This window comes from Phacochoerus africanus, chromosome 1 (genome assembly GCF_016906955.1).
Source record: "Phacochoerus africanus isolate WHEZ1 chromosome 1, ROS_Pafr_v1, whole genome shotgun sequence".
NCBI classification, from domain to species: Eukaryota; Metazoa; Chordata; class Mammalia; order Artiodactyla; family Suidae; genus Phacochoerus; species Phacochoerus africanus.
The window spans coordinates 214869962-214894874 of NC_062544.1; the positions used below are offsets into that span (position 1 = coordinate 214869962).

General features: G+C 41.3%; 1 protein-coding gene across 1 annotated transcript in view; it reads right to left on the minus strand.

Moving 5' to 3' along the window:
• IQCG (IQ motif containing G) overlaps positions 1–24913 on the minus strand; it is a 50792-nt gene that overhangs the window by 1115 nt on the left and 24764 nt on the right. The window contains 5 exon segments of the mRNA XM_047790340.1: positions 881–982; positions 2691–2822; positions 16840–16914; positions 18328–18399; positions 18401–18490. Coding sequence (XP_047646296.1) covers positions 881–982; positions 2691–2822; positions 16840–16914; positions 18328–18399; positions 18401–18490 — 471 coding nt within the window.

Here is a 24913-nt window from a genome sequence, read left to right on the forward strand (position 1 = left end):
AGCTTGCTTTCTTAATCTGTTCCCTACCATACTTCCCAAAGCACAGCTTGCACACTGTAGAGTCTCAGCAGATACTCATCTTTCAGAGAGATGGGCAATTCTCAAAACTACAGTTTCGGTCCAGCTGATGTCAGTTTTGCCTGAAAATATTTCCCAGAATCTGACTTTCTAGTTTCATCATCACTAATATAGCCAAGTTTATATAAAGCTAAAATAACTTCTTTTTCTGAGCTGCTACTTATCCCCTTCACCTTTTGAAAACAGCCTGAGCGGACTTATAAATAGGATTTTAAGAAGCAGTGGGATATTAAAATGAATTCCTTTAAGGAGCTTTTTTGGTTATAAATAGTATTTATTTATTTTTTTTTAAGGGCTGAAAGTATAGCATATGGAAGTTCCTGGACTAGGGGTTGAATGGGACCTGTAGCTGCCGGCCTACCCCACTGCCACAGCAACACAGGATCCGAGCTGTGTCTGTAACCTACACCAAGCTCATGGTGACATCAGATCTTTAACCCACTGAGTGAGGCCAGGGATGGAAACCGAATCCTCATGCATACGAAATGAACATGTTCATTTCCACCAAGCCACAGTGGGAATTCCAAATAGTATTCCTAAGTTTGACCTCTGGGCACAAGTTCTACGTTCTGTTTCCACTGCTAACCACCTCTTCTTTCCGAGATTAAAAATTGGGGCCATGTTCTTTTCTCTTAACTGTCTTCCTGTTATGATGGACTGTGTATTGGCAAATTCGAATAATAACAAAAGGCCACAGATTTCCTGCTCCATGTTTGATAATAAGACATTTTGTCTGTCTTCCTCCATGTTTCTCCAGCTACAGAATTAAAAAGGCCCCAAGATCCCGATTACAGTTTCCTGCCTTTATGATGCTCTTTAATTCCAAGTCATCTTGTTGTATCTTCTTCCGGGTCTTCTCCTTTTCTATACGATCTTCAATGATGACCTGTTCATATTCCCTTATCTGCAAAAGTAGACATGAATCATACATTACAGGACTCTCCTAGCTAAGCTGTGGCCCAGCCAGCCCTGCATTTTTAATAGAAAACTTGCAAGTAAAGCATGCCAAATCTAAAGACAAACTGAAAAAACTTACTTGTCTTATATTGTCAATATTCACATATTAACTTTATAATTGTTCCCCAAATTTTTCAGTTTGAATAACTTTTTTTTCAGGGCCTCACACTCAGCATATGGAAGTTCCCAGGCTAGGGACTGAATCCGAGCTACAGCTACAGGCCTACGCCACAGCCACAGCAACACAAGATCCAAGTCGCATCTGTGACTTATACCACAGCTCACAGCAACACTGGATCCTTAACCCACTGAGCGGGGCCAGGGATTGAACCCACATCCTCATGGATACTAGTCATGTTCGTTCCTGCTGTGACACAGTGGGATTGGCACTATGACACAGGTTCTGACACAGGTTCGATCCCCAGCCCAACACAGTGAGTTAAGGATCTGGAGTTGCCACAGCTGTGGCTTACGTTGCAACTACAGCTCAGATCTGATCCCTGGCCCCGTAACTCCATCTGCAATGGGGCAGCCAAAAAAGAAAATGAAATACTAACTTGATGGGTGACTAATGGTCACCATTAACGGGTGACCTCAAATTAATGCATTTTTTAAAATCTAATAGAATATACATCTAAAAATACCAGCCATCTTTTATTTTATTTGGCTGTGCCTGGCATGCAGTTCTGGAGGCAAGGAGCAAACCTGTGCCACGGCAGTGACAACATTAGGTGTTTAACCTGCTGAGCCATCAGGGAACTCTGCAGCCTTTTTTTTTTTTTTTTGTCTTTTTTGCCATTTCTTGGGCTGCTACCTCGGCATATGGAGGTTCCCAGGCTAGGGGTTGAATCGGAGCTATAGCCACCAGCCTACGCCAGAGCCACAGCAACGCTGGATCTGAGCCGCATCTGCAACCTACACCACAGCTCACGGCAATGTCGGACCCTTAACCCGCAGCCTCATGGTTCCTAGTTGGATTCGTTAACCACTGCGCCACAATGGGGACTCCTGCAGCCATCTTTTAAAAGAGAAATTTGAGAAATTCTGCACTTAATAATGAAACCATATCAGAAGCTTCCTATAAATTGTCATTTATAAATTTTCTTCAGCGATCATAAAGTAGAAATAAAAGTACTATCTAGCTCAGGGGTTTTGGAGACGTTTAACTAAGTTATATATGTAAAATCCTGGAAAAGTGCTGAGGAAAGATTAAACACTATAAAGTGTCAGCTGCTGCTATTATTGCCCCCACCAATGCCATCATTATCATCTAAAAAGAATCCCAGTGGTTCAGACACACCTCCACTTTCTGACCCAAAATCACATTATCTAGCTACCACCCACTCCTCATTGCTCTTACTGCTGCCATCAAGACTGCTTCCTGGAGCTCCCGCCATGGTACATCGGAAACAAATCCAACTAGTATCCATGAGGGTACAGGTTTGATCCCTGGCCTCACTTAGTGGGTTAAGGATCTGGCACTGCCGTGAGCTTTGGCGTAGGTTGCAGACTTGGCTCAGATCTGGTGTCGCTGTGGCTGTGGTGTAGGCTGGCGTCTACAGCTCCGATTAGACCCCTACCCTGGGAACCTCCATATGCTGCAGGTACAGGCCTAAAAAGACCAAAAAAAAAAAAAAAAAAGACTGCTTCCTTACCATCTTTGCAAGTTCTTGAAGATGTGCTAAATCACTGGCCTTAGCAGCTTTGAGGGCATTTAGTTCATTCTGTTTCATTTCTGTGTCCTTATCAAATTTCTCCATCCAGAACTCTAGCTTCTCTTCAAGTTTCTGTTTGGAAAAAAACAGTATTCAAATATGGCAGACACGAAAACAGCACATAAGGTATGAAATCATTTGTATAAGTTTCAAGAACAAGCACAGCTGTTCTATAGTGATAGAAGTCAGAATGATGGTTCCTTCCGGGGGGAAGGTTGGTTTACTGATTGGGAATGAGGCATGAGGGAGACTTCTGGGATGCTGTAAATGTGCTTTTATCTCTCTGGGGGGTGGTTACAGGGGGTGTTTAGACAAATACTCATCAAACTATTCACTTAAGACTTGTGTACTGTGTGTACGCTATTACTCAATTTTAAAATGGGGAAGAGGGCCTTCTCATGTCTAGGGAAGGGGAGTTACAGTGAAGAAAGGAATAAGGGGTAAGCAGAAAATTCTGAAGGATAAGGAATAGCATCAGATAGCTCTTTGATTGACAACACTAAATACTGAGGGAGTTCCCTTGTGGCTCAGCGGTTAACGAACCCAACTAGGATCCATGAGGATGCAGGTTCAATCCCTGCCCTTGATCAGTGGGTTAAGGACCCAGCATTGCTGTGAGCTGTGGTGTAGGTCGAAGGCGTGGCTCAGATCCTGCATTGCTGTGGCTGTGGCTGTGGTGTAGGCTGGCAGCTGTAGCTCTGATTCAACCCCTAGCCTGGGAACCTTCATATGCCACGAGTATAGCCCTAAAAAGCACAAAAACAAACAAACCATAAATACTAACTGAGAAGGTTATAATGTCTTCAGTTTATTTTATTTTTTTGCTTTTTAGGGCTGCAGCCGCAGCATATGGAGGTTCCCGGGTTAGGGGTCTAATTGGAGCTATAGCTGCCAGCCTACCCCTGGCAATGCCGGATCCGTAACCCAGTGAGCGAGGCCAGGGATCAAATCTGCAACTTCATTGTTCCTGGTCAGATTGGTTTCCACTGCACAATGACAGGAACTCCTAATGTCTTCAAAATTCCAAAAAAAAAAAAAAAATGGAAATCTAGGATTGTATTCCTATCCAGCCTTGCAATCAAATGTGAGGGAAAGAGAGAATATACCTAGTCTTTCTGAGTTACTCAAAGATATACTTTAGCAAAATAAAATGAGAGATGTGAATAAGAAATAGCAAAATATGTATTGTAAGCTATATATCATAACTTTTCAGTGATAAATCACAATCTGGAACTAAATCCCAAATTAAGCAGTATAGTCTAGTGGAAAGACCACAGGCTCTGAAAGCAGACTGCCTAGGGTCAGCTCCTAGCTTTGGCGCTTAAAAAAGTTTATTTCAACTCTTCAAGCCTCAGTCCCCTCATCTATAAAATAGAAATACTATTTTGAATGATTTCAACATGGACATAAGAGAGGAAGTGAAGACGTAAGTGAAAACTTTGCCGTAATAAAGGCAAGAAGATACAGTGATTAAATTTGAGAGAAAAACGAAGTTAAAAAATGTTACATTTTTAAATTAACCACTGTAAGAACAGAATGTATAACAAACTCCTAGAGCATATACCTCAAAATGAGACATGAAGAGGAGCCTGAAGTTGGTACATAAGCATGGATTTTTTTTCTTTTTTTAGGGCTGCACCCCCAGTATATGGAAGTTCCCAGTCTAGGGGTCGGATCGGAGCTGCAGCTGCCAGTCTACACCACAGCCACAGCAATGTGGGATCTGAGCTGCATCTGTAACCTACACCATAGCTCATGGCAAAGCCAGATCATTTAAACCCACATCCTCATGGATACTAGTACGGCTTGCTACTGCTGAGCTGCAATGGAAACTTCCAACATGGAATTTTTTATCTTTTTGTCTTTTTTTTTAAGGGCCACTCCCATGCCATATGGAGGTCCCCAGGCTAGGGGTCAAATCAGAGCTGCAGCTGACGGCCTACACCACAGCCACAGCAATGTGGGATCTGAGCCGCGTCTGCAACCTACACCACAGCTCATGGCAACGCTGGATCCTTAACCCACTGAGTGAGGCCAGGGATTGAACCCACAACCTCATGGTTCCTTGTTGGATTGTTTCCGCTGCGCCACGATAGGAACTCCAACATGGAATTTTTTAAATCTTTCATCCTTACCATTTGATTTACAATGTTGTGCCAACATGGAATTTTTTAAAAACATCTTTCACAATCCATGATTCTGATTAAGTTAGAGAGAGCCTGTCAGTTTGGTACAATCAGGTCTCTTTTTCTTTTCACAGCAGCAGCCAGAGCCACAGCACTGATGTCAGATCCTTAACCTGCTGGGCTACAAGGGATTTCACATCTAACTCTTTACACTTTTTTTTTTGTTTTTTAAATTTAAAAAAAGGCAGAGCTCCCTCTGAGGCGGAATGTGATCAGCGGCATCTTGGGAGCCCTGGGACTCGGTTTCAATCCCGGAACTGGCACAGCTGCAACTTAGGTCGCAACAGCTCAGATCTGACCCCTGGCCTGGGAGCTCCATATGCCGCGGGGCAGCCAAAGATGGGGGAGGAAAAAGAGAGAATAAGCTCCAGACAGGCAAGAGGAACAGGCTAAAATGTAGTAACATCATTTGATATTTATTGCATTATTATTTACATTAATTTCTATTATGCCAAATGATACCGGCTTTCCTTTTATGATAATGATATAATAATCTTAACTGAAAATAAACTGATATAGTTGTTTAGGTGAGTAAGCAACCAGAGAATAGTAGTAAGAAGGTGGTATGCAGGTATTACAAAACCAGGAAAATAATATGCAAAAAACTGAAGTTTGCACTAGAAAGCTTGAAATCAAGCAATAGAAATTCCATCAACTCCATTAAAGGTAAGAAGGAGAGAAACAATTAGAAAACTTGAAATACAGGAAACATAAAATTAGATGGAAAAATAAGTATAAACAAATGGAAAATCACAAGTAAATAAAATGAGGTAAACTCACCTATCAAAAGAAACTCAGATTTTTAAAAAAATTCAACCATGGACTATTTATAAAAACCACAGCTCAAATAATATAATCAAAGCAAAAAGAAAGCAAGTTTGGCAATTAATATCTGGCAAAATAAATTCAAGCCATAAATAATTAAATGAGACAAAAAGGGATACTTTAAACTGATAAAAGACAAGCCTCATTACGAAAATACACAGGGGAGTTCCCATCGTGGCTCAGTGGTTAACGAATCTGACTAGGAACCATGAGGTTGCGGGTTCAATGCCTGACCTCGCTCAGTGGGTTAAGGATCCAGCATTGCTGTGAGCTGTGGTGTAGGTCGCAGACGAGGCTCAGATCCTGCGTTGCTGTGCCTGTGGCATAGGCCAGCAGCTACAGCTCCGATTCAACCCCTAGCCTGGGAACCTCCATATGCTGCGGGATCGGCCCTAGAAAAGGCAAAAAAAGACCAAAAAAAAAAGAAAGAAAATACACAGGAATTCCCACTACAGCACAGGAGGATCAGTGGTATCTCTGCAGCTCAAGGACACAGGTTTGATCCCTGGCCCGGCACAACGGGTTAAAAGGATCTGGTGTTAGTTGCAGCATAGATTGCAGCTGCGGCTCAGAGCTGATCCCTGGCCTGGGAACTCCATATGCTGTGGACAGCCAAAAAAAGAAAGGGGGGAAAAGATATTACAATTATAAACTTTTATTTTCTAATAACATATTTTGGAATATGTAAAGCAAAAATTATTAGTATGTGAAATTGACAGATTCACAATCATTTTAGGAAACTATCACACGTCTCTGAAATTAATAGGTAGACCAAAATAACAATATGAGGAATTTGACAGCTACATTAAAAATTACACAACTTGGAGTTCCCTTCGTGGCGCAGTGGTTAACGAATCCGACTAGGAACCATGAGGTTGCAGGTTCGATCCCTGGCCTTGCTCAGTGGGTTAAAGGATCCGGCGTTGCCCTGAGCTGTGGTATAGGCTGCAGACATGGCTCGGATCCTACGTTGCTGTGGCTCTGGTGTAGGCCGGTGGCTACAGCTCCGATTCGACCTCTAGCCTGGGAACCTCCACATGCCGTGGGAGTGGCCCTAGATAAAGCAAAACAAAACAAAACAAACAAAAAATTACACAACTTTGTACCTACCAGAAAAAACATTCTTTTCAAATACCCGGGGAATATTCATATAACCTGAGCATATGTTAAGCCCAAGTAAGAGCTCTATAAAGTCACAAGCATAAATCTTACATTTCACGTTCTAAGACCACAGTGGAAAACAGTAAGAGTGTAGACTTCAGGGCATCGCTGTGAGCAATAGAAAGACAGCCTACACTCTTCCCTCTCCAACTTAAACTACTTGGGCATTTAAGAAACACCCTTTTAGATAACTCTTGGGTTAAAAAGGAAATAACAAATTGTAAACTAAAAATCATGATGCCTTGGAGTTCCCATCATGGGGCAGCAGAAACAAATCCAACTAGGAACCATGAGGTTTCGGGTTCGATCCCTGGCCTCGCTCAGTGAGTTAAGGATCCAGCACTGCCGTGAGCCGTGGTGTAGGTCACAGACGTGGCTCAGATCTGGTGTTGCTATGGTGTAGGCCGGCAGCAACAGCTCTGATAAGACCCCTAGCCTGGGAACCTCCATATGCCACGGATGTGGCCCTAAAAAGACAAAAAAGACAAAAAAAATAAAAAATAAATAAAATAAAAATTATGATGCCTACAATTTACTTTTAAAGGCATTAAAAAAAGATAAGATGGGAGTTCCCATTGTGGCTCAGTGGTTAACGAATCCGACTAGGAACCATGAGGTTGCGGGTTAGATCCCTGGTCTTGCTCAGTGGGTTAGGGATCCGGCATTGCCGTGAACTGTGGTGTAGGTTGCAGATGCAGCTCGGATCCCGTGTTGCTGTGGCTCTGGCGTAGGCTGGTGGCTACAGCTCAGATTGACCCCTAGCCTGGGAACTTCCATTTGCAGAGGGAGTGGCCCAAGAAATGGCAAAAAAAAAAAAAAAAAAAAAAATTGAAAAGGTAGCCAAATGTCTCTCCTTTAAAATGAAACCTAGGAGTTCCTGTCGTGGATCTGTGTTGCTGTGGTCATGGGGTAGACTGGCAACTGTAGCTCCAATTCAACCCCTGGCCTGGCAACCTCCATTATGAAGTGAGTTCGGTCCTGAAAAGCAAATAAATAAATAAATAAAAATAAAATGAGGAGTTCCCATCGTGGCTCAGTGGTTAACAAATCCGATTACAAACCGTGAGGTTGCAGGTTCGATCCCTGGCCTTCCTCAGTGGGTTAAGGATTCAGCGTTGCCGTAAGCTGTGGTGTAGGTTGCAGACTCAGCTTGGATCTGGCATTGCTGTGGCTCTGGCATAGGCCAGTAGCTACAGCTCTGATTAGACCCCTACCCTGGGAACCTCCATATGCTGCGGGAGCAGCCCTATAAATGGCAAAGACAAAAAAATAAAAAATAAAAAAAAATAAAATGAAACCTAGCAAGACTACTTATGACTGAATTTTACCAGTTTCAAGGAACAGATTATTATCTGTTCTGTTCTTTTTCTATTTTTTTAGGTTTCTGAGTACAAAAAATGATAAGCTTCCTAACTCAAGCTGCCAGGCTAGCATAACACCTAAAGACAACAAAGAAGCACCAAAAAATGAATCCATGGGTTAATCTCAGTTATGGAATACATAAATACAAAATAAAGATCTATACAGAGTTCCTGTCCTGGCTCAGCAGATTAAGAACCCAACTAGTTAGTATCCAGTAGGATGTGGGTTCTATCCCTGGCCTCACTCAGTAGGTTAAGGATCCAGTGTTGTCATGAGCTGTGGTGTAAGTCACAGATGCTCCTCGGATCCCTCATTGCTGTGGCTGTGGCATAGACTGACAGCTGCACCTTTAATTCAGCCCTTAGCCTGGGAACTTCATATGCCACATATCCCTAAAAAGAAAAAAAAAAAGAAATGAAATAAAAATCTGTAATTCTAGCAGTTTAGTAAAAGAATAATAAATTATGACTGAGTAGGGTTTAATCTCAAAAATTTAAAGATGATTCAACATCAACAAATCCGTTCATGTATTTTACTTTATTAACACGTTAAAAGAGAAGGAAACCCTATCATCTCAGTAGATTTAAAAAAAAAAAAAAAAAAACCAGCAAGATAAGACTAAAAGGAAACTTTCTTAACTTGGTAAAGTTTATCTACCATAAACCTACAGAGCAGGAGTTCCTCTTGTGGTGCAGCAGAAACGAATCCAACTAGGAACCATGAGGTTGAGGGTTTGATCGCTGGCCTGGCTCAGTGCGTTAAGGATCCGGTGTTGCCGTGAGCTGTGGTGTAGGTCACAGACCCGGCTCAGATCCTGTGTTGCTGTGGCCAGCAGCTGCAGTTCTGATTTGACCCCTAGTCTGGGAATCTCCATATGCTGCGGGAATCTCCATATGCTCCATATGCTACAAAGCAAACTTCATACAACCCCAACTTATGCCAGTTATCAATTTATTACCTCTCAACTCCAAATTATCCTTCACTGACCAGTCTTGGAAGCTGAATGCTTGCCGTCAACATTGCAAACTGATGCAATGTTCAGCCTTGTCGGTAGAGGGCGCTAGAGGGGCATAACAGAGGAGCTTCTCCCTTTGGTTCCAGTTTTGAGCTTCCTCTTTTGTTTCGGAGGCACAGGTGACAGTGGAATGGGTGTGGGACACTCAGTGGCACTCTCAAGCAAGTTTTGTGATACAAAAGGACTCTCGCTTGCCACACAGTTCACAGTTCCTTGCTTGCCAGCTGCATCCTACTGGCTTATAAACCAGCTCTGACCCAGGGCAACAAAGGAAACATCTGTTTATTCCTCCCTTGGATACTGTCCTTCAGGCCTAGAGTTCTCTTTAACCCCTCCTTTGTAGCCAATTCCTACTAACAGTCAATGATTCTTTTGTTAAGTAGTTCCTGCTCAAATTATTGATGTGGTTTCTGTCACCAAACTGGACCATAATGATACAGAATTAGTACAAAAAATAGTGTGTCTCCCACCTTCCAATTCACATGTCTTACTGAGGATCTAAAATCCTTGCTTCTTCCTTTCCATCATTTACAATCAACATAATGCAGTGAACTACTATGATGTTTTGTGGGAAGTCAAAGCAGCAGTATCTGCAGACCATAATATGACAGAGAAAGGAGAAATGACACGTGCCTGATATGAGACTGTGAGGGTATACTACTGGCCTTGCCAGGTAGAAGTGAACTGTTTGTGGAGCTCTTTTCAAACAATTTTGGAGACAGGGGCTATAGTCAAGTTAATAGCTGCCTACCAAGTGCCAGTGGCCATTGAAGATTTTCTCCAGTAAAGATACTACACCTGGAACAGGAGCTGCAGTTGGAGTCACCATCTGATTACATTTACATTAGTCCACAGTCACTCTCGAGGATCAAGCAGCGGCAAGGCCAAACAGCTAAGTGTGGATGTCGTTAAGTGTTGCTAGCCTCACTTGGAAGCCTTTGATGTTGGCACTGAGTTCTGCAGTTCCACCAGATGTACAGCATTGCTCCTGCTTTACTATCTTGGTAGGGACGAAAAGTTCCAGAGACTTCCACTGGGCCTGACTACCATAATGGCCTTCATTCCAGGAATCAGAGAGCCAATGTGGAAATTCTGTTACCAAGTATGTTTAGTCCAGTCACATGTTCAGTAACTGCGGAAAATAACCACGGAGTGGATCCACAGAACAAGGGGGCCCAGAGCAAATCAGACCTAAGTCTCCATCTATCATTTGACCACCACAATCCCCCATTTTGAGTAGGAGCCAAAGTGTTGTTTTTGAGGCCCCAGGAATGAGCATCAAGTCAGAGCCAATGTTTAATAAACTCAAAAGATCTAGATGTTTTTTTCCAGTGTGTAGTGACTCTAGTAAGTAGCCACAGGTCCCCTGAGTAAGGCTTAGAGAAAGATGCACAGTGCGGCAGAGTTCGTCCTCAGGGGCTCTGGCTCTGGGCATTTACTTAGTCTGGAAACTGGATGAGAGTCCATGACTCTGCACTGTGGTGACTCAAATCAGGTCTTTGGCTACTCGGCTTGGACTTTTCTTCTTTTATATAAATCAAGATATATTTTATCAGGCTGCCCATCAGTTTTGTTCCCAGGGATACCATGATTAATTGGGCACTGCAGACATCCCTGCGGGTCAAGGCTCTCTGATTATGAGTGCCTCCCTGCGTCCTCCATGGCAGCTGTAGCCACCTTTTCTTTGGTAGTCAAGTGCTGCCACGTGTCCTCCAGCACTCCATGGTCCCATCATCCCCTCTGAAATCAACATGGTATCACCCATGGGCTTACCCAGCCTACATAAGAAAGCAACCACAAGGCTTTTCAAGGAAGCAGGTGTTCCCCCTAACTAATGAATTAAAGGAGTGTCTTCTGGGAAGGACTGTCCCACAGAAACTAGTTAGAGGTGGGTGTTTGGGTGGGTATTAGGTCACACTTGATAAATTCACTCTGATATTCCTATGTCCCTAAGCCTTTGAATTCTCTCCTCCAGGTCCTAGCAAGGAAGCTCCAGCATCTTTATTAAATGTGGGCCACAGCTGAGTCCAAGTTTCAGTTAACCAACCCAGAAAGCTGTTAGTCACCTATAGCTGCAAAGTCTAACACATTAGATCCAGAATTTCTAGTAAAGTGTACCCACATCAATGAACTCAGCCTGTTCTAGTGTTAATTCCACCTTTCTTGGTCTAATACCCTTAGAATCCATTCCCACGCATGTCTCCCAGGTTCCTGCCAATGGTAAAGTCTTGTAATGCTTTTGGAGTATAAGCTATTTCCTTCTGAGTTACAGTTATCTGAGCTATCTGTCAACCTGGAACCTGCTAAGATCGATCCAGGGACAAACAGGGTGTTTGCACTAGGTTTTGAAGAGTCAGCATCCCTTCTCAAGGCAACTACCTCAGATGAAGTTATTATCATAGGGTTTTCAGGGGAAGGAAGATACATCTCCTCAGGCACAGGAGGGCAGGCTACTTCCACAGGCAAGAAAGGCTTACAATGACCGGGGGAGGGGGTTCAAGATTGTCAATGACGTACATCTGAGTCCAACCAGCTGTTCCCATTCCAAGTTGCAGGGCCCTATTCTTTCCTAATGATGCCCTAACTTGCACATGAAAAACTGGACATGACTATGAATTCATGTGTATGCAATAATGACTCAAAAGCCACTAAAACCAAGAATAGAAAAATGGTGTCCCATTATTACTACTACAACTAAATATCAGACTTGCTATTCTATCCGTACAATAAGCCACAAAATGGAAAGAGACATATAAAGAATGAAAGAAAATATAAAACTGTTGTTGTCTGTAGGAGATTTTCTACCTGGAAGATCCTAATGAATTACCTGAAAAACCATTAAACCTATATGAGAGGACATAAGAAATCTAAAATGATGAAATCTAAAACAAATCTAAATAATGAATAGCCTTTCCATATACAATGCGCTTAGAGACAATGTCCACTGACAGAAGTATGGCTACCTAAATTTCAGTATAACCCCTCTATGGGGTATTATATAGCAATTGTACTGCCTTGGAAAACATCAAAGACAAAGTAAATTTTTTTTTAAGTTGGTCTGGAAAAATACATACAGTATGATTCTGTTTATGTCAAAAACAAACATAAAGGAGTTCCCGTCATGGCGCGGTGGTTAACGAATCCGACTAGGAACCATGAGGTTGCGGGTTCGGTCCCTGCCCTTGCTCAGTGGGTTAACGATCCGGCGTTGCCGTGAGCTGGGGTGTAGGTTGCTGACGCAGCTCGGATCCCGTGTTGCTGTGGCTCTGGCGTAGGCCAGCAGCTACAGCTCCGATTCGACCCCTAGCCTGGGAACCTCCATGTGCCACGGGAGCGGCCCAAAGAAATAGCAAAAAGACAAAAAAACAAAACAAAACAAAAAAACCCATAAAGACTAAAAACTAGTAAGTATTTAGGTACATAGACAAGTATGTATATAAAAAGAAAAAGATATGAAGAAATCTTTGGAAAGTGGAGTAATTAAGAGAGCTTTTGCGGGGAGCCGAGAAGATACAAGGAGCCGAGGAAGGGAGCTTGCCTAACGGGTACAATTCCGAGGGCAGGCTCCTAATCAAAAAAGGGGCCCGTCTGAACAGTGCAGTTCTGAGGGCAAGCTCCTAATCAGGAAAAGGGGCCTGTCTGAATGGTGCAATTCCGAGGGCAGGTTCCTAAACAAGGGGATGCCTGCCTGCACTGCACAATTCCAAGGACAGGCCCTAGAAGACAATAAGGCTCGCCCGCTGACATTGGGGGGGAACTAAATTTTCCAGGAAACAATTTCCATTTTGCGTTGGAGTGGGGATTATTCCATGGATGACTTAGTCTTTTCTGTTATTCACTTGTTATTCAGTTTTCCTCAGTCTTTCCTGATTATTTACTTATTATTCTTATTTTCCTTTCTTATTTTCCTGTGGTGATTTGTGATTTAACAAAATTATAACAATAATATAATAAGAATTTCATCCTGAAGGACTTTCCCCTATTTAAATCCAACTTAATTGAAACATAGTGTTTATCTACTAACTTGTTATACAGTAAACTTTAGAGTTAGGATTTTAATGAGGTTCATAGAAGTTAGACATATATTATTCATGACCAAAAGACACCTAGCTATGAGTTATGGAAGCTTTTAAGTGATAACTAGTTAAGTTGGTGTATAGTTTCTCATACTGTCTCCCTGCCATAAACACTGTTTAAGATAAGCACTGATCTAAAAACAAGATTTGTTATGTCTGTGACCTCTTCAACTTGTGGAAATTGACTGGCCATGAGATAATTTGTACTGTCTCCTCCTTTCCACATGATGTATTGTACCTAATTGCCCTTAAATCGTACTCACTAAATTTAGTTAAAACAAAGATCTTAGAACATGATGTATAGCTGCTGTACCATGTAAAAGTTAACCAATGTACTTTTAACACTAAGATGTAATCTGTAGTTAGAAACTGTCTATATAATCAACCACTTATGCCAATAAAATTTGAGCAGTCCAGCACCCTGAAAGAAGGGACAAAGAGGCTGTCTCCCTGTGCATTCGCTGACGCTGTCCCTCTCCTTCAGGGAAAGTGCAATCCCTGGCCACCAGAGCTGGACTCCGGCAAGCTTTCACTTTTGAAAATCTATATATTTCTCTACTATTTCAAATGTTTCATTAAGAAGTCTTTATGGGGAGTTCCTGTCGTGGCGCAGTGGTTAACGAATCCGACTAGGAACCATGAGGTTTCGGGTTCAGTCCCTGCCCTTGCTCAGCAGGTTAACGATCCGGCGTTGCCGTGAGCTGTGGTGTAGGTTGCAAATGCGGCTCGGATCCAGCGTTGCTGTGGCTCTGGCGGAGGCCTGTGGCTACAGCTCCGATTCGACCCCTAGCCTGGGAACCTCCATATGCCGTGGGAGCGGCTCAAGAAATAGCAAAAAGACACACACACACACACACACACACACACAAAAGTAGTCTTTATGGGAGTTCCCATCGTGTCAGAAACAAATCTGACTAGGATCCATGAGGATGCATGGTTCAATTCGACCCCTAGCCTTGAGAACCTCCATATACTGTGGGTGTAGCCCTAAAAAGACCAAAAAAAAAAAAAAGTATTTATATAGCTTTTGTTATTAGGCTGAAGATCTGGGGAACACTAACTTTCGTCTTCCTTTTATTTATTTATTTTTACTTATTTATTTTTTTAAGGAATGCATCTGAGGCATATGGAGGTTCCCAGGCTAGGGGTCGAATCGGAGATATAGCTGCCTGCCTATGCTACACAGCCACAGCAATGCCAGATCCAAGCCGAGTCTGAAACCTATACCACAGCTCATGGCAACGCTGGATCCTTAACCCACTGATAGAGGCCAGGGATCGAACCTGCATCCTCAGGGTTCTAGTCAGATTCATTTTCGCTGAGCCACGACGGGAACTCCCTGGGGAACACTGACTTCATCCATCCACATCCATTCACCACCAACTCATCTGACTGTTATCAAATGCCTGCTATACTTCTAACATTTGAAACAGGTAACATCATATATAATCTTTAAATTACAGGGGTACAGGATCCTGATTCTAATAGCCTATTGATTTTTTTTTTTCAGTAAAGCCCTGTGAGATAGCATCTAGAAATTATTTTCTTCAACCACAAATTGGGAACTGTTTACTGAAAATACATTAGCTTTCTCAAAGGCAGGCTATATCATGACTGAGCTGGAAATTTTTTCCTTATTCATCCAAAAGGGATTTTTTTTTTTTTGTCTTTTTGCTATTTCTTTGGGCCGCTCCCACGGCATATGGAGGTTCCCAGGCTAGGGGTCCAATCGGAGCTGTAGCCACAGGCCTCCGCCCGAGTCACAGCAACGCGAGATCCGAGCCGAGTCTGCAACCTACACCACAGCTCACAGCAACGCCAGATTGTCAACCCACTGAGCAAGGGCAGGGACTGAACCTGCAACCTCATGGTTCCTTGTCGGATTCGTTAACCACTGCACCACGATGGGAACTCCCAAAAGGGATATTTTGAAAGGCTCCATTTAGGCTTGGTTTGTTACTAGTGTTGGATAGACTAACTAAAACCATTTTAGTCACATATAATTCACACCAGAAGAAATAAAATGAGTCAATAAATACATGGGAAATAACTCTATTAGTAAATAAAAAAAATACAAAATAAAACAACTCATTAAATTAGCAGACTTTAAGGAAGTTCCCATGTGATGCAACAGGTTAAGGATCTGGTGTTGCTGCAGCTGTGGCACAGGCTGCAGTTGCAGCAAGGGTGTATAATCATCCCTGGCCTGAGAATTTCCACATGCAAGCCAAAAAATAAATAAATAAATAAATTAGCAAATTAAAAAAATATCTAAAACAGCTGGTTCTGTTGAGGATATCTTGAAATTAGTGTCTGCATACATTGTAGTATAAAATAAAAAGTATTAGCAATATTTATCAAAAGTCATAAAATCCCAGTTTGAGTTAACAATCTTGTGCTTGAGATTCACTTTTTTTTTTTTTTAGGGCCACACCCACGACACATGGAAGTTCCTGGGCTAGGGGTCAAATCGGAGCCAGAGCCACCGCAACTCCAGATCCTAGTTGTACCTGGGACCTACACCACAGCTCATGGTAACGCTGGTTCCCTTAACCCACAGAGAGAGGCCAGGGATTGAACCTGCGTTCTCATGGATATTAGTCGGGTTTGTTACTGCTAAGCCACAGTGGGAATTCCGGAGATTCACTTTTGGTAAATAATTGCAATGAAGAAAAGAATTATTTGGGCAAAGCTTTCAATACTGCATTATTATACTAATGAAACTTTGGAAATAACAAATATCCCAAAGAGTTACAGGTAAACTATGGCATAATCATTCAACGGAATATTATTAAACCATTTAAAATTATTTTACAAAGAGATTGTAATAAAAAAAAGAGTAAAAAAAGCAAATGGCAATTTTATCTTTATATATTTAAAAAAATTTTGTCTTTCTAGGACAACACCCACGGCATACAGAGATTCCCAGGCTAGGGGTCCAAACGGAGCTGTAGTCGCTGGCCTACACCACAGCCACAGCAATGCAGGCTCCAAGCCGTGTCTGCGACCTATACCACAGCTGATGGCAACACTGGGTCCTTAACCCACTGAGCGAGGATGCTAGTGGGATTCATTAACCACTGAGCCATGACAGGGACTCCCAAATGGCAATTAAAAAAAAAAAAAAAACTTCCCACAACCAAGAATATGTTATTTTTATAATTTAAAAAAAACAGTAAATTGATCTTAAAATTATGACTATGAAGCAATATAGGAAGAAGGAAAACAGTTTCTTTATATAATGCTAAGTGATAAAGGACAAAATTTTACCTGATTCAAATTACAGCTTTATAAAATATTTATCCAGATGGATAACTTTGGAAGAAAACATGGGCTATACAGCTCATTTATGAGGCTGGTAGAATTACGGTTGACTTTTCTTAAAAAATTTTTTTTGCTGTCCGTGGTATTTTATAACCAGGACACAAACACATCAGAGGATAAGGAAGTTTGCAGGAACCCACCTGCTGCTCCTTTCTGAGGAATATTTCAATCTCCGCATGAACCCGGTTCTCTTCTTCGGTTTTCAGCCTTAGTTTCTGTGAGAACAACAAATGCAATATCAGGATTTCTTCCCAGCAAGGCTGGGAAGTGAGTCCTCAAGATAAGGGGTGTAGGAGTTCCCTTCGTGGCTCAGCAGTTAACCAACCGGACTAGGATCCATGAGGACATTGGTTTGACCCCTGGCCTCACTCAATGGGTTAAGGATCCGGCATTGCTGTGAGCTGCAGTCTAAGTCGCAGATGTGGCCAGGATCTGGTATTGCTGTGGCTGTGGTGTAAGTCGGCAGCTGCAGCTCTGATTCGACCCCTAGCCTGGAAACCTCCACAGGTTGAGTGCAGCCCTAAAATAGCGGGGGAAAAAAAAAAAAAAGATAAGGGGTGCAGCTATGACAGTGGTAGAGGTTTTCTTTACCAGCTGGGATCCTAGAAATTTCACAGTATTGCTCCAGAGCAGCAATTCCATTCCCTTCAATTCAATCCGTGTTCACAGTGTGGCTGAGCCGGGGCTGGCCCTGTGCTAGACAAGCACCCTGAGCAAAAGGACCCTAATCCCACTGCCTGGAAAGTGATGCAATTTCAGGAGAGAAACAATGCTTCAAGGGCACGAGGTTCTCAGGTCTACAAAAGGAAATTCCAAAGTGCAAGAAAAAAAGTTTGTTGTCATTGTCTTAAGCCACACTTGGGGAGTAAGCGTTCAATAACAGGGGGCTCAGAGATAGGAGCCCGCCTCCAGCACACACACGAAGTGCTTGACTCACATTTGCTCCTTCCGCCCACCTGCTGGTCTTTTAGCCGATCATCCTTCCTCCTCTAATGAGGGTCCACCTCTGTTTCTTTCTCATGTTATTTTTCACAGTGACTTCTCATTTCTAGAAGTTTAGGTGTGAATGAAGGTCAGCTCTCTAGATTTGTATTTCTGTTTTTTCTGTCTTTCCTTCTCTTTTTCTTTCTTTTTTTGGAAAGTTGAGAGTTAAATTTTATTTGGGGCAAACTTAGGACTTAAGTTTGAGAGAAAGCATCTCAAGTAGCCCTGAGAAACTGCCTGTATTTCCATTAAGAAAAGGGTGAAAGGTACTGGGTGGGTGAGGAAACAATAGCAAAAACCTGAGTTTTTACTGAGTATCTTGTTTTGCCCTCTCCCTATAATGATCAGGAGAAATGGCAAGTGGTTTTATAAAATGAGGATAAAGTGACCAAGAGAAGAAAGCAGAACCAATTTTCAAGGTCATTACAAAAATCCAGCAGTTGTAGGCTACAGCGCATCAGAATCTCTGCTTGCAAAAAGCGAGTCCTCATTCTGTTTTTGTTTTAACCTGAAATGTCAGGGTTGCTGGAGAGAGAGCAAAAATCAGGAAAGTCTCCCTCTTCCTCCTCTGCTGTCAGCTGAGGCAATATTAGGAGTGGCAGCTGGTGCCATCTACCTGGCTCTTCCTAATTAATAGTGATTACCTCAATCTCTTCCAGCAGGAGCTCCTCTGTTTTGCTATATTTTTTCTGGGTCTGGGAAATCTGCAGCTCAGTTGTTTTTCTTCATGTACCGATTCTCCATGTTGGTTTTCGCCTTCAACTCTTGCAATTGGTCCTTGAGGTGAGCAATATACTCATTTCGACTCTGCGGAGGTAAGACCAGGTTTCTAAATCAAAATACATTCTACCTCCATTCAGCTCAGTCAGTGGCTTAAGCTTACCTTCTGTATTTATAAATCAACAAGGAACTGGATCTATTTTTCTACTATCACGCTATGGGAAGTTTATATGACAATCATGGATGGTATAAATGAAAATGAAAGATAAGTATTCCTAAGCATCAGAACTCTGAGATTCTTTCCTAGCACACTCATTGAGCACTCTGTATCTACACAGATTTCCCATTACTATCACATTTTGGTGGAAAGAGCACTGGTCTAAATGATCAAAAGGCTTAACTTCCCACCCAAGCCCCACCAGCTGTGTGAATTTGGCCAAGTCAAACTCCCCAAGTCTTACCTCTGTTCAAACAGAAACATTAATAGCTACCCTGCCTGAAATATCCTAACAAGTAATTACAAGGATTAATTAACAATATGTGTGAAAACACTATGCAGGGTACAAAGTTCTTAGCAATTTCTTTTCACTTTTTTTTAAATTAACACTGGTTGATAACAGTATTTAAGTTTCCTGTGTACACTGTAATAGTTCTACTTCTGTATACACCACAATGTGCTCACCCCAAAAAGTCTAGTTTCCACAGGTTATCTTACACTTGACCCCCTTTACCCATTACCCACCCACAACCCCTGCCCCTTCTGGTAACCACTGCTCTTTTCTACGAGTTTGTTTTTGTTTGTTCATTTATTTGGGGATTTCTGTTTGTTTCAGATTCCACATATGAGTGAAATCATTCGGTATTTGTCTTTCTCTGACTTATTTTACTTAGCATAATCATCTCAATATCCATCCATGTGTCACACATAGTAAGATTTCATCTTTTTATGGCTGAGCAGTATTCTATTGTGTATATATATGTATACACAAATCTCACATCTACTTTATCCATTTACCTGGCAACGGGCACTTAAGTTGTTTCCACATCTTAGTTATTGTGAATAAAGTACAATGTATCTTTTCAAATTAATGTTTTCATATTCTTTGGATAAATACCCAGAAGTGGAATAGCTGAAATCCTATGCACCAGTGGACTTTCCCATCAACAATACATGAGGGTTCCCTTCTCTCCACATCCTCACCAACACTTGTAACACCTGGTCTTTTCAGTAATAAGTGCTCGGCAATTATTAGGCCTCAATATTCATTTAAAAAATGTTTATTATGGAGTTCCTATCATGGCTCAGCAGTAATGAACCCAACTAGGATCCATGAGGATGTGGGTTCGATCCCTGGCCTCACTCAGTGGGTTGAGGATCCAGTGTTGCCGTGAGCTGTGGTGTAAGTTGCAGTATCGCCTCAGATTTTGTGTCGCTGTGACTGTGGTGTAGGCCAGCAGCTGCAGCTCCAATAGGAACCCCTAGCCTGGGAACTTCCATATGCCGCAAGTTCAGCCCTAAAAACCTGGGGGAAAAAAAAAAAAGTCCAGGTTGTTTTAGTTTTAGATGAAACTAAAGTCCTGATTTTGGTTAGAAGAATCTTCTAAGTTGAGAATTGTGAAGACCTAACTTGTCTTCAACAGCTTCATTAGAGGCTTACTCAGGTTCCACCATGAGAACCTGAGGTTAGGGCCCCACCACTGGGAGTTGTAGTAGCAGCATTATAAAAAGGTACCTGTCTTCCCTAAGACTTCTCAGAGTCTTCCTTTACTGTGCTTCTTCTAATGGTTTGTCATCAGAATCTTCACAATCATGACAGCACATTGCCATACGATATTGCAAAAAGCATTTGGAGTGTTTGTTTAGATTACTGCAATCTGAGGCAATGCATACTGTTTATATAGAAAAAAAATCCTCTATTTTCTGTTGTGATTAGACATCTATAATAGTGTGTACAGTTTTAGGTATCACCTTTAAGAAGTTTACTCAAAAGAGATTATCCAAAACAGTGAAGTGTATGGAAATTTTATTATAAAAGGAAAGGAAAGAGGAAACTGGTATGATTAGGAAAGGAATAGTTCAAATGGAAATGAAAGCAGCGGTTGCAGTGTGAGGGTGGAACTTTAGAAGTTTGGACTTGATCATGCTTCATCTGCATTTTTTGGCCATGCCTACAGCATGCAGAGGTTCCCAGGCCAGGGGCTAAACCCATGCCACAAAGTGACCCAAGCTGCAGGCAGTGACAATGTTGGATCCTTAACCCACTGAACTACCAGGGAACTCCCATTTGCATTTTAGAAAGGAAGACTCTTTAGCTCAGAGTTTTATTCACAGACTCTTATAGAATCAGCCAGTATTCTTAATTATAGACAGAGGCAGGTGAATATAAATGTAAATTTAATATAGAACTATATTTTTTTCCTGTGGCTTTTATCACTTTCATAGACCACATTTCCATTTTCCTTTTTCCATCCAACCACAGAGGCAGCCTGAGGTGTAAGACTAGTTCCAATTCCAAAAACTTCTGGAACTGCTAACTCTCTTCCCTTCTTTGTGTTCAATTATGAAAACAGACACTACCATTAAAAGCCCTTGGCTCACAATGTTGTGCCAGCCATTGGAGCCTTATTAACTCTAACTGGTTGGCTGCTTCTTTCCATTACTAAATCATGCTTCTCTGAATTCAAATGGTAAGTCCAGACCTCTAGATCTGAAGGTACGTTCTGGATTTGTAACTAAAGTCTGTTCTGCTATGAAAACCCACAAATATGCTGCATCAGTCTATGCTCGATCCTAGAGAAAGCTCCAGACACCATAGACAAACAGGGCTATAACGGTGGATTGTGGTGAAGGCGGATCTCTTTTTAGTAAGAGTCTTAAGAAGAATTCATACTCGAAGGGCTCTGGCCTATAGCCCACTGCTCCTAGGCTAGCTCTTTGTTGCACACTGGGAAGATTTACCATCATAGCCTGTAATCATCTTATATCCATACTGCCACCATGGCGGCTGTAGGTTTGTGCTGAATGGCAATCACAGAGAAACCAGAGTAATCAGAGGCCCATGGCAACAGCATCAAAACTAAATGTCTTTGACTTGGCAACTGTAATTACAGACCATTGTTGTAGAACCTTTTAAACAGTTACATAATGTAATATCTTGTTTCCCACAGAGATTCCTTAGTGTTTTAACCCTATCGTCTGATATTCATATTGTTACTCTAAAGAACTTAATGTTCAATTTGATAAATAAACTTGACCAGAACATTCTCTTGAGTTTTTAAAAAGTATGCTTTTGTATGGATGCTATTCAATGAATACATAATTGTTTAACACTATTGGAGTCTGTGAGAATCAAAACATAATTACTCAGAGTTCCCCTAGTGGCTCAGCGACAAAGGAATTCAACTAGTGACCATGAGGTTTCAGGTTCAATCCCTGGCCTTGCTCAGTGGGTTAAGGATCAGGCATTGCCGTAAGCTGTGGTATAGGTCACAACTTGGATCCTGGGTTGCTGTGGCTGTGGTGCAGGCCAGCAGCTGTAGCTCCAATTCGACCCCTAGCCTGGGAACTTCCACATGCCAAAGATGCGGCCCTAAAAAGCAAAAAAAAAAAAAAAAAAAAAAGAGAGAGAAAAAGAAGAAGAAAGAAAAGAAACTCCAACAACCAAAAAACAATTATTTATGTGGAGTGAGGTTTTCTGGAAAAGGCTTTATGGATTTAAGTGCTATATTAGTTAGACATTAAAGAAAGTCTAAGTGACTAAATAGGTAAAAGGATTCTAGTGGATAAAGAAGTGCAACTCCCACATTTCGCTTTAACTCAAGTCCTCCAACAAGGGAAAGCACTTCTACTGAAACTACAATTACCCCTATTTTGGTACTTAGTAGTAAAAATTGCAGACACAGAAAGTAGAATGGTGGTTGCCAAGGATTGGGTGAAGGGGGGATGGGGAGTTATTGTGTAATAGCTATACAGTTTCAGTTTTGCAAGCTACAAAGAGTTCTGGAGATGCATGGTGGTGATGGCTGCACAACAATGAAATATACTTCATACCACTGAATTATACACTTAAAAATTATTAAGTGAATTGTGTTGTGGATCAGTGGTAATGAACCTAACTAGTATCCACAAGGATGTGAGTTCAATCCCTGGCCCCAATCAATGGGTTAAGGATCTGATGTTGCCATGAGCTGTGGTGTAGGCTGGCAGCTGCAGCTCCAACTCAGCCTCTAGCCTGGGAGCTTCCACATGCCACAGGTGTGGCCCTAAAAAGCAAAAAAAAAAAAAAAAGTGTTAAGATGATAAATCTTAGGTGTATTTTACCACAATAAAGAAAATTAGGGAAAAAAAAAGAATAACGGCTGAAAATTTCACAAGTTTTATGAAAGATAAAATTACATATTTAGGAATCTCCGAATAGCTATGAAGAAAATCACAGATAGGCACAGTATAGTCAAACTGCTGAAACCAAATATAAAAGTAAAATTTCAAAAGCAAACGTATTATATACAGGCGAACAATGATTTGAGTAACTGTGGTCTTCTCAAAACAAATAAAAGACAGGCCAAAGACAGTGGATATCCTTAAAGGGCTGAAAGAAAAATCTGTCAACCCCAAATTCTATACCCAGTGCAAATATCCTTGAAGAATGAAGGCAAAATAGAGATATTTCTAGATAAAAGAAAACTAAGAGGACTTGCCCGGAACAACCATAGACTGAAAGAAATAGTAAAGGAATTTCTTTAGTCTGATAGCAAATGACACCAGATGGAAACTTACTGATAAATATTTGGTCAGTACAGGACAATCATTTTCTTCTTAATGTTTTAAAAACACCTATAACTGCTTATGGCAAGTGTGGTTGTCTTGTGGCGTTTGTAGTGTACATTAAATGTATTAAATGTATATGACAGACAGAATAAAGATAGTGGTGGAAGGAAGGGAAAGAAATGGAACTATACAAATTTTTTATATCTTATGTGAGGTGGTGAAATATTTATACTATTGTGAAAATAAATCTGTAGAGCCACCATTTGTTTAAAAAATGCAAAGAGGGAGTTCCTGTTGTGGCACAGTGGAAACGAATCTGACTAGGAACCATGAGGTTGCAGGTTTGATCCCTGGCCTTGCTCAATAGGTTAAGGATCCGGCATTGCCGTGAGTTGCGGTGTAGCTCACACTCGACTCAGATCTGGTGTTGCTCTGGCTGTGGTGTAGGCCAGCAGCTGTAGCTCTGATTGGACCCCTAGCCCAGGAACCTCCATGTGCTGCGGGTGTGACCCTAAAAAGACAAAAAAATAAAAATTAAAAATTAAAAAATAACATAAATAAAAAATGCAAAGAGGTATAAGTAAAAGTCCAACAGATACATTAAAATAGAAACAAAAAAAATCTAAAATAAGTCAGGAAAAGATGAAAACTAGAGGAGACAAAAAGAAAATAAAAAGACGTAAGTCCAACAAATATATTAATAATTATATTAACGTTAATGGACTAAACACTGATTAAAAAGCAGAGGTTATCAGAATGCATAAAAGAAAAACAATATCCAATGATACGCTTTTTATAAGAGATGTGCTTTGAATATAAAGGCACAGATCGGTTAAAAGTAGGTAAGTAGAAAAAGAAATATCATGCTGGAGTTCCCATCGTGGCTCAGTGGTAAAAAATCCAACTAGTATCCATGAGGACACAGGTTCAATCCCTGGACTCGCTCAGGGGGTTAAGGATCTGGCATTGCCATGAGCTGTGGAATAAGTTGCAGACACAGCTCAGATCCTGTGTTGCTGTGGCTGTGCTGTAGGCCTGCAGCTACAGCTCCAATTCGACCCCTAGCCTGGGACCCGTAGCCATACATCAAAAAGTGCAGCCCTAAAAAATGCAAACAAAAAAAAAGAGAGAGAGAGAAAAGAAAAAAGAAAAATATCATGTAAACAGTAGCACAGAAGAAAGGAGTGGCTTACTGAAGAAAGTATACTTTAAGACAAGGAGTATTATCAGACATAGGAATATTTTATAATGATAAAAGGGTCAATTCATCATGAAGACTTAATAATAAATCTTCAAACATGTTTTTCATGCCTAAACATTCTTCTCCTCCTCTTCACCCAGCAAACTAGTGGATATCTTTTAAGTTTCAGTTTCAATGCAGTTTCTATAGGGTGTCTTTCCCTGACTCACTACCCTCAGTTAAAGCTGCTTCCTCTAGGCGTCCAATAACCCCCTGTACTGTGCTCTAACACATAACACACATGTAATTACTTTTTTTCTCTGTGTGTTTGTGTGACTACAGAACATTTTTATATAAATAATACGCTGCACAAAATAAATATATATCTCATTTATCATAAAGTAAACTTTTGAGGATAAGAGACACAATTGACAGGAGTTCCTTCTTGATTCCTTTCTCATTCTCTCTCTTCATTAAAACTATCTACTCTTCTTAATTTTATCATAATTTTCCTTAGAGTTTTATCATTAGCATTTATCCTTAAATGCTAGTTTTAGTGTGT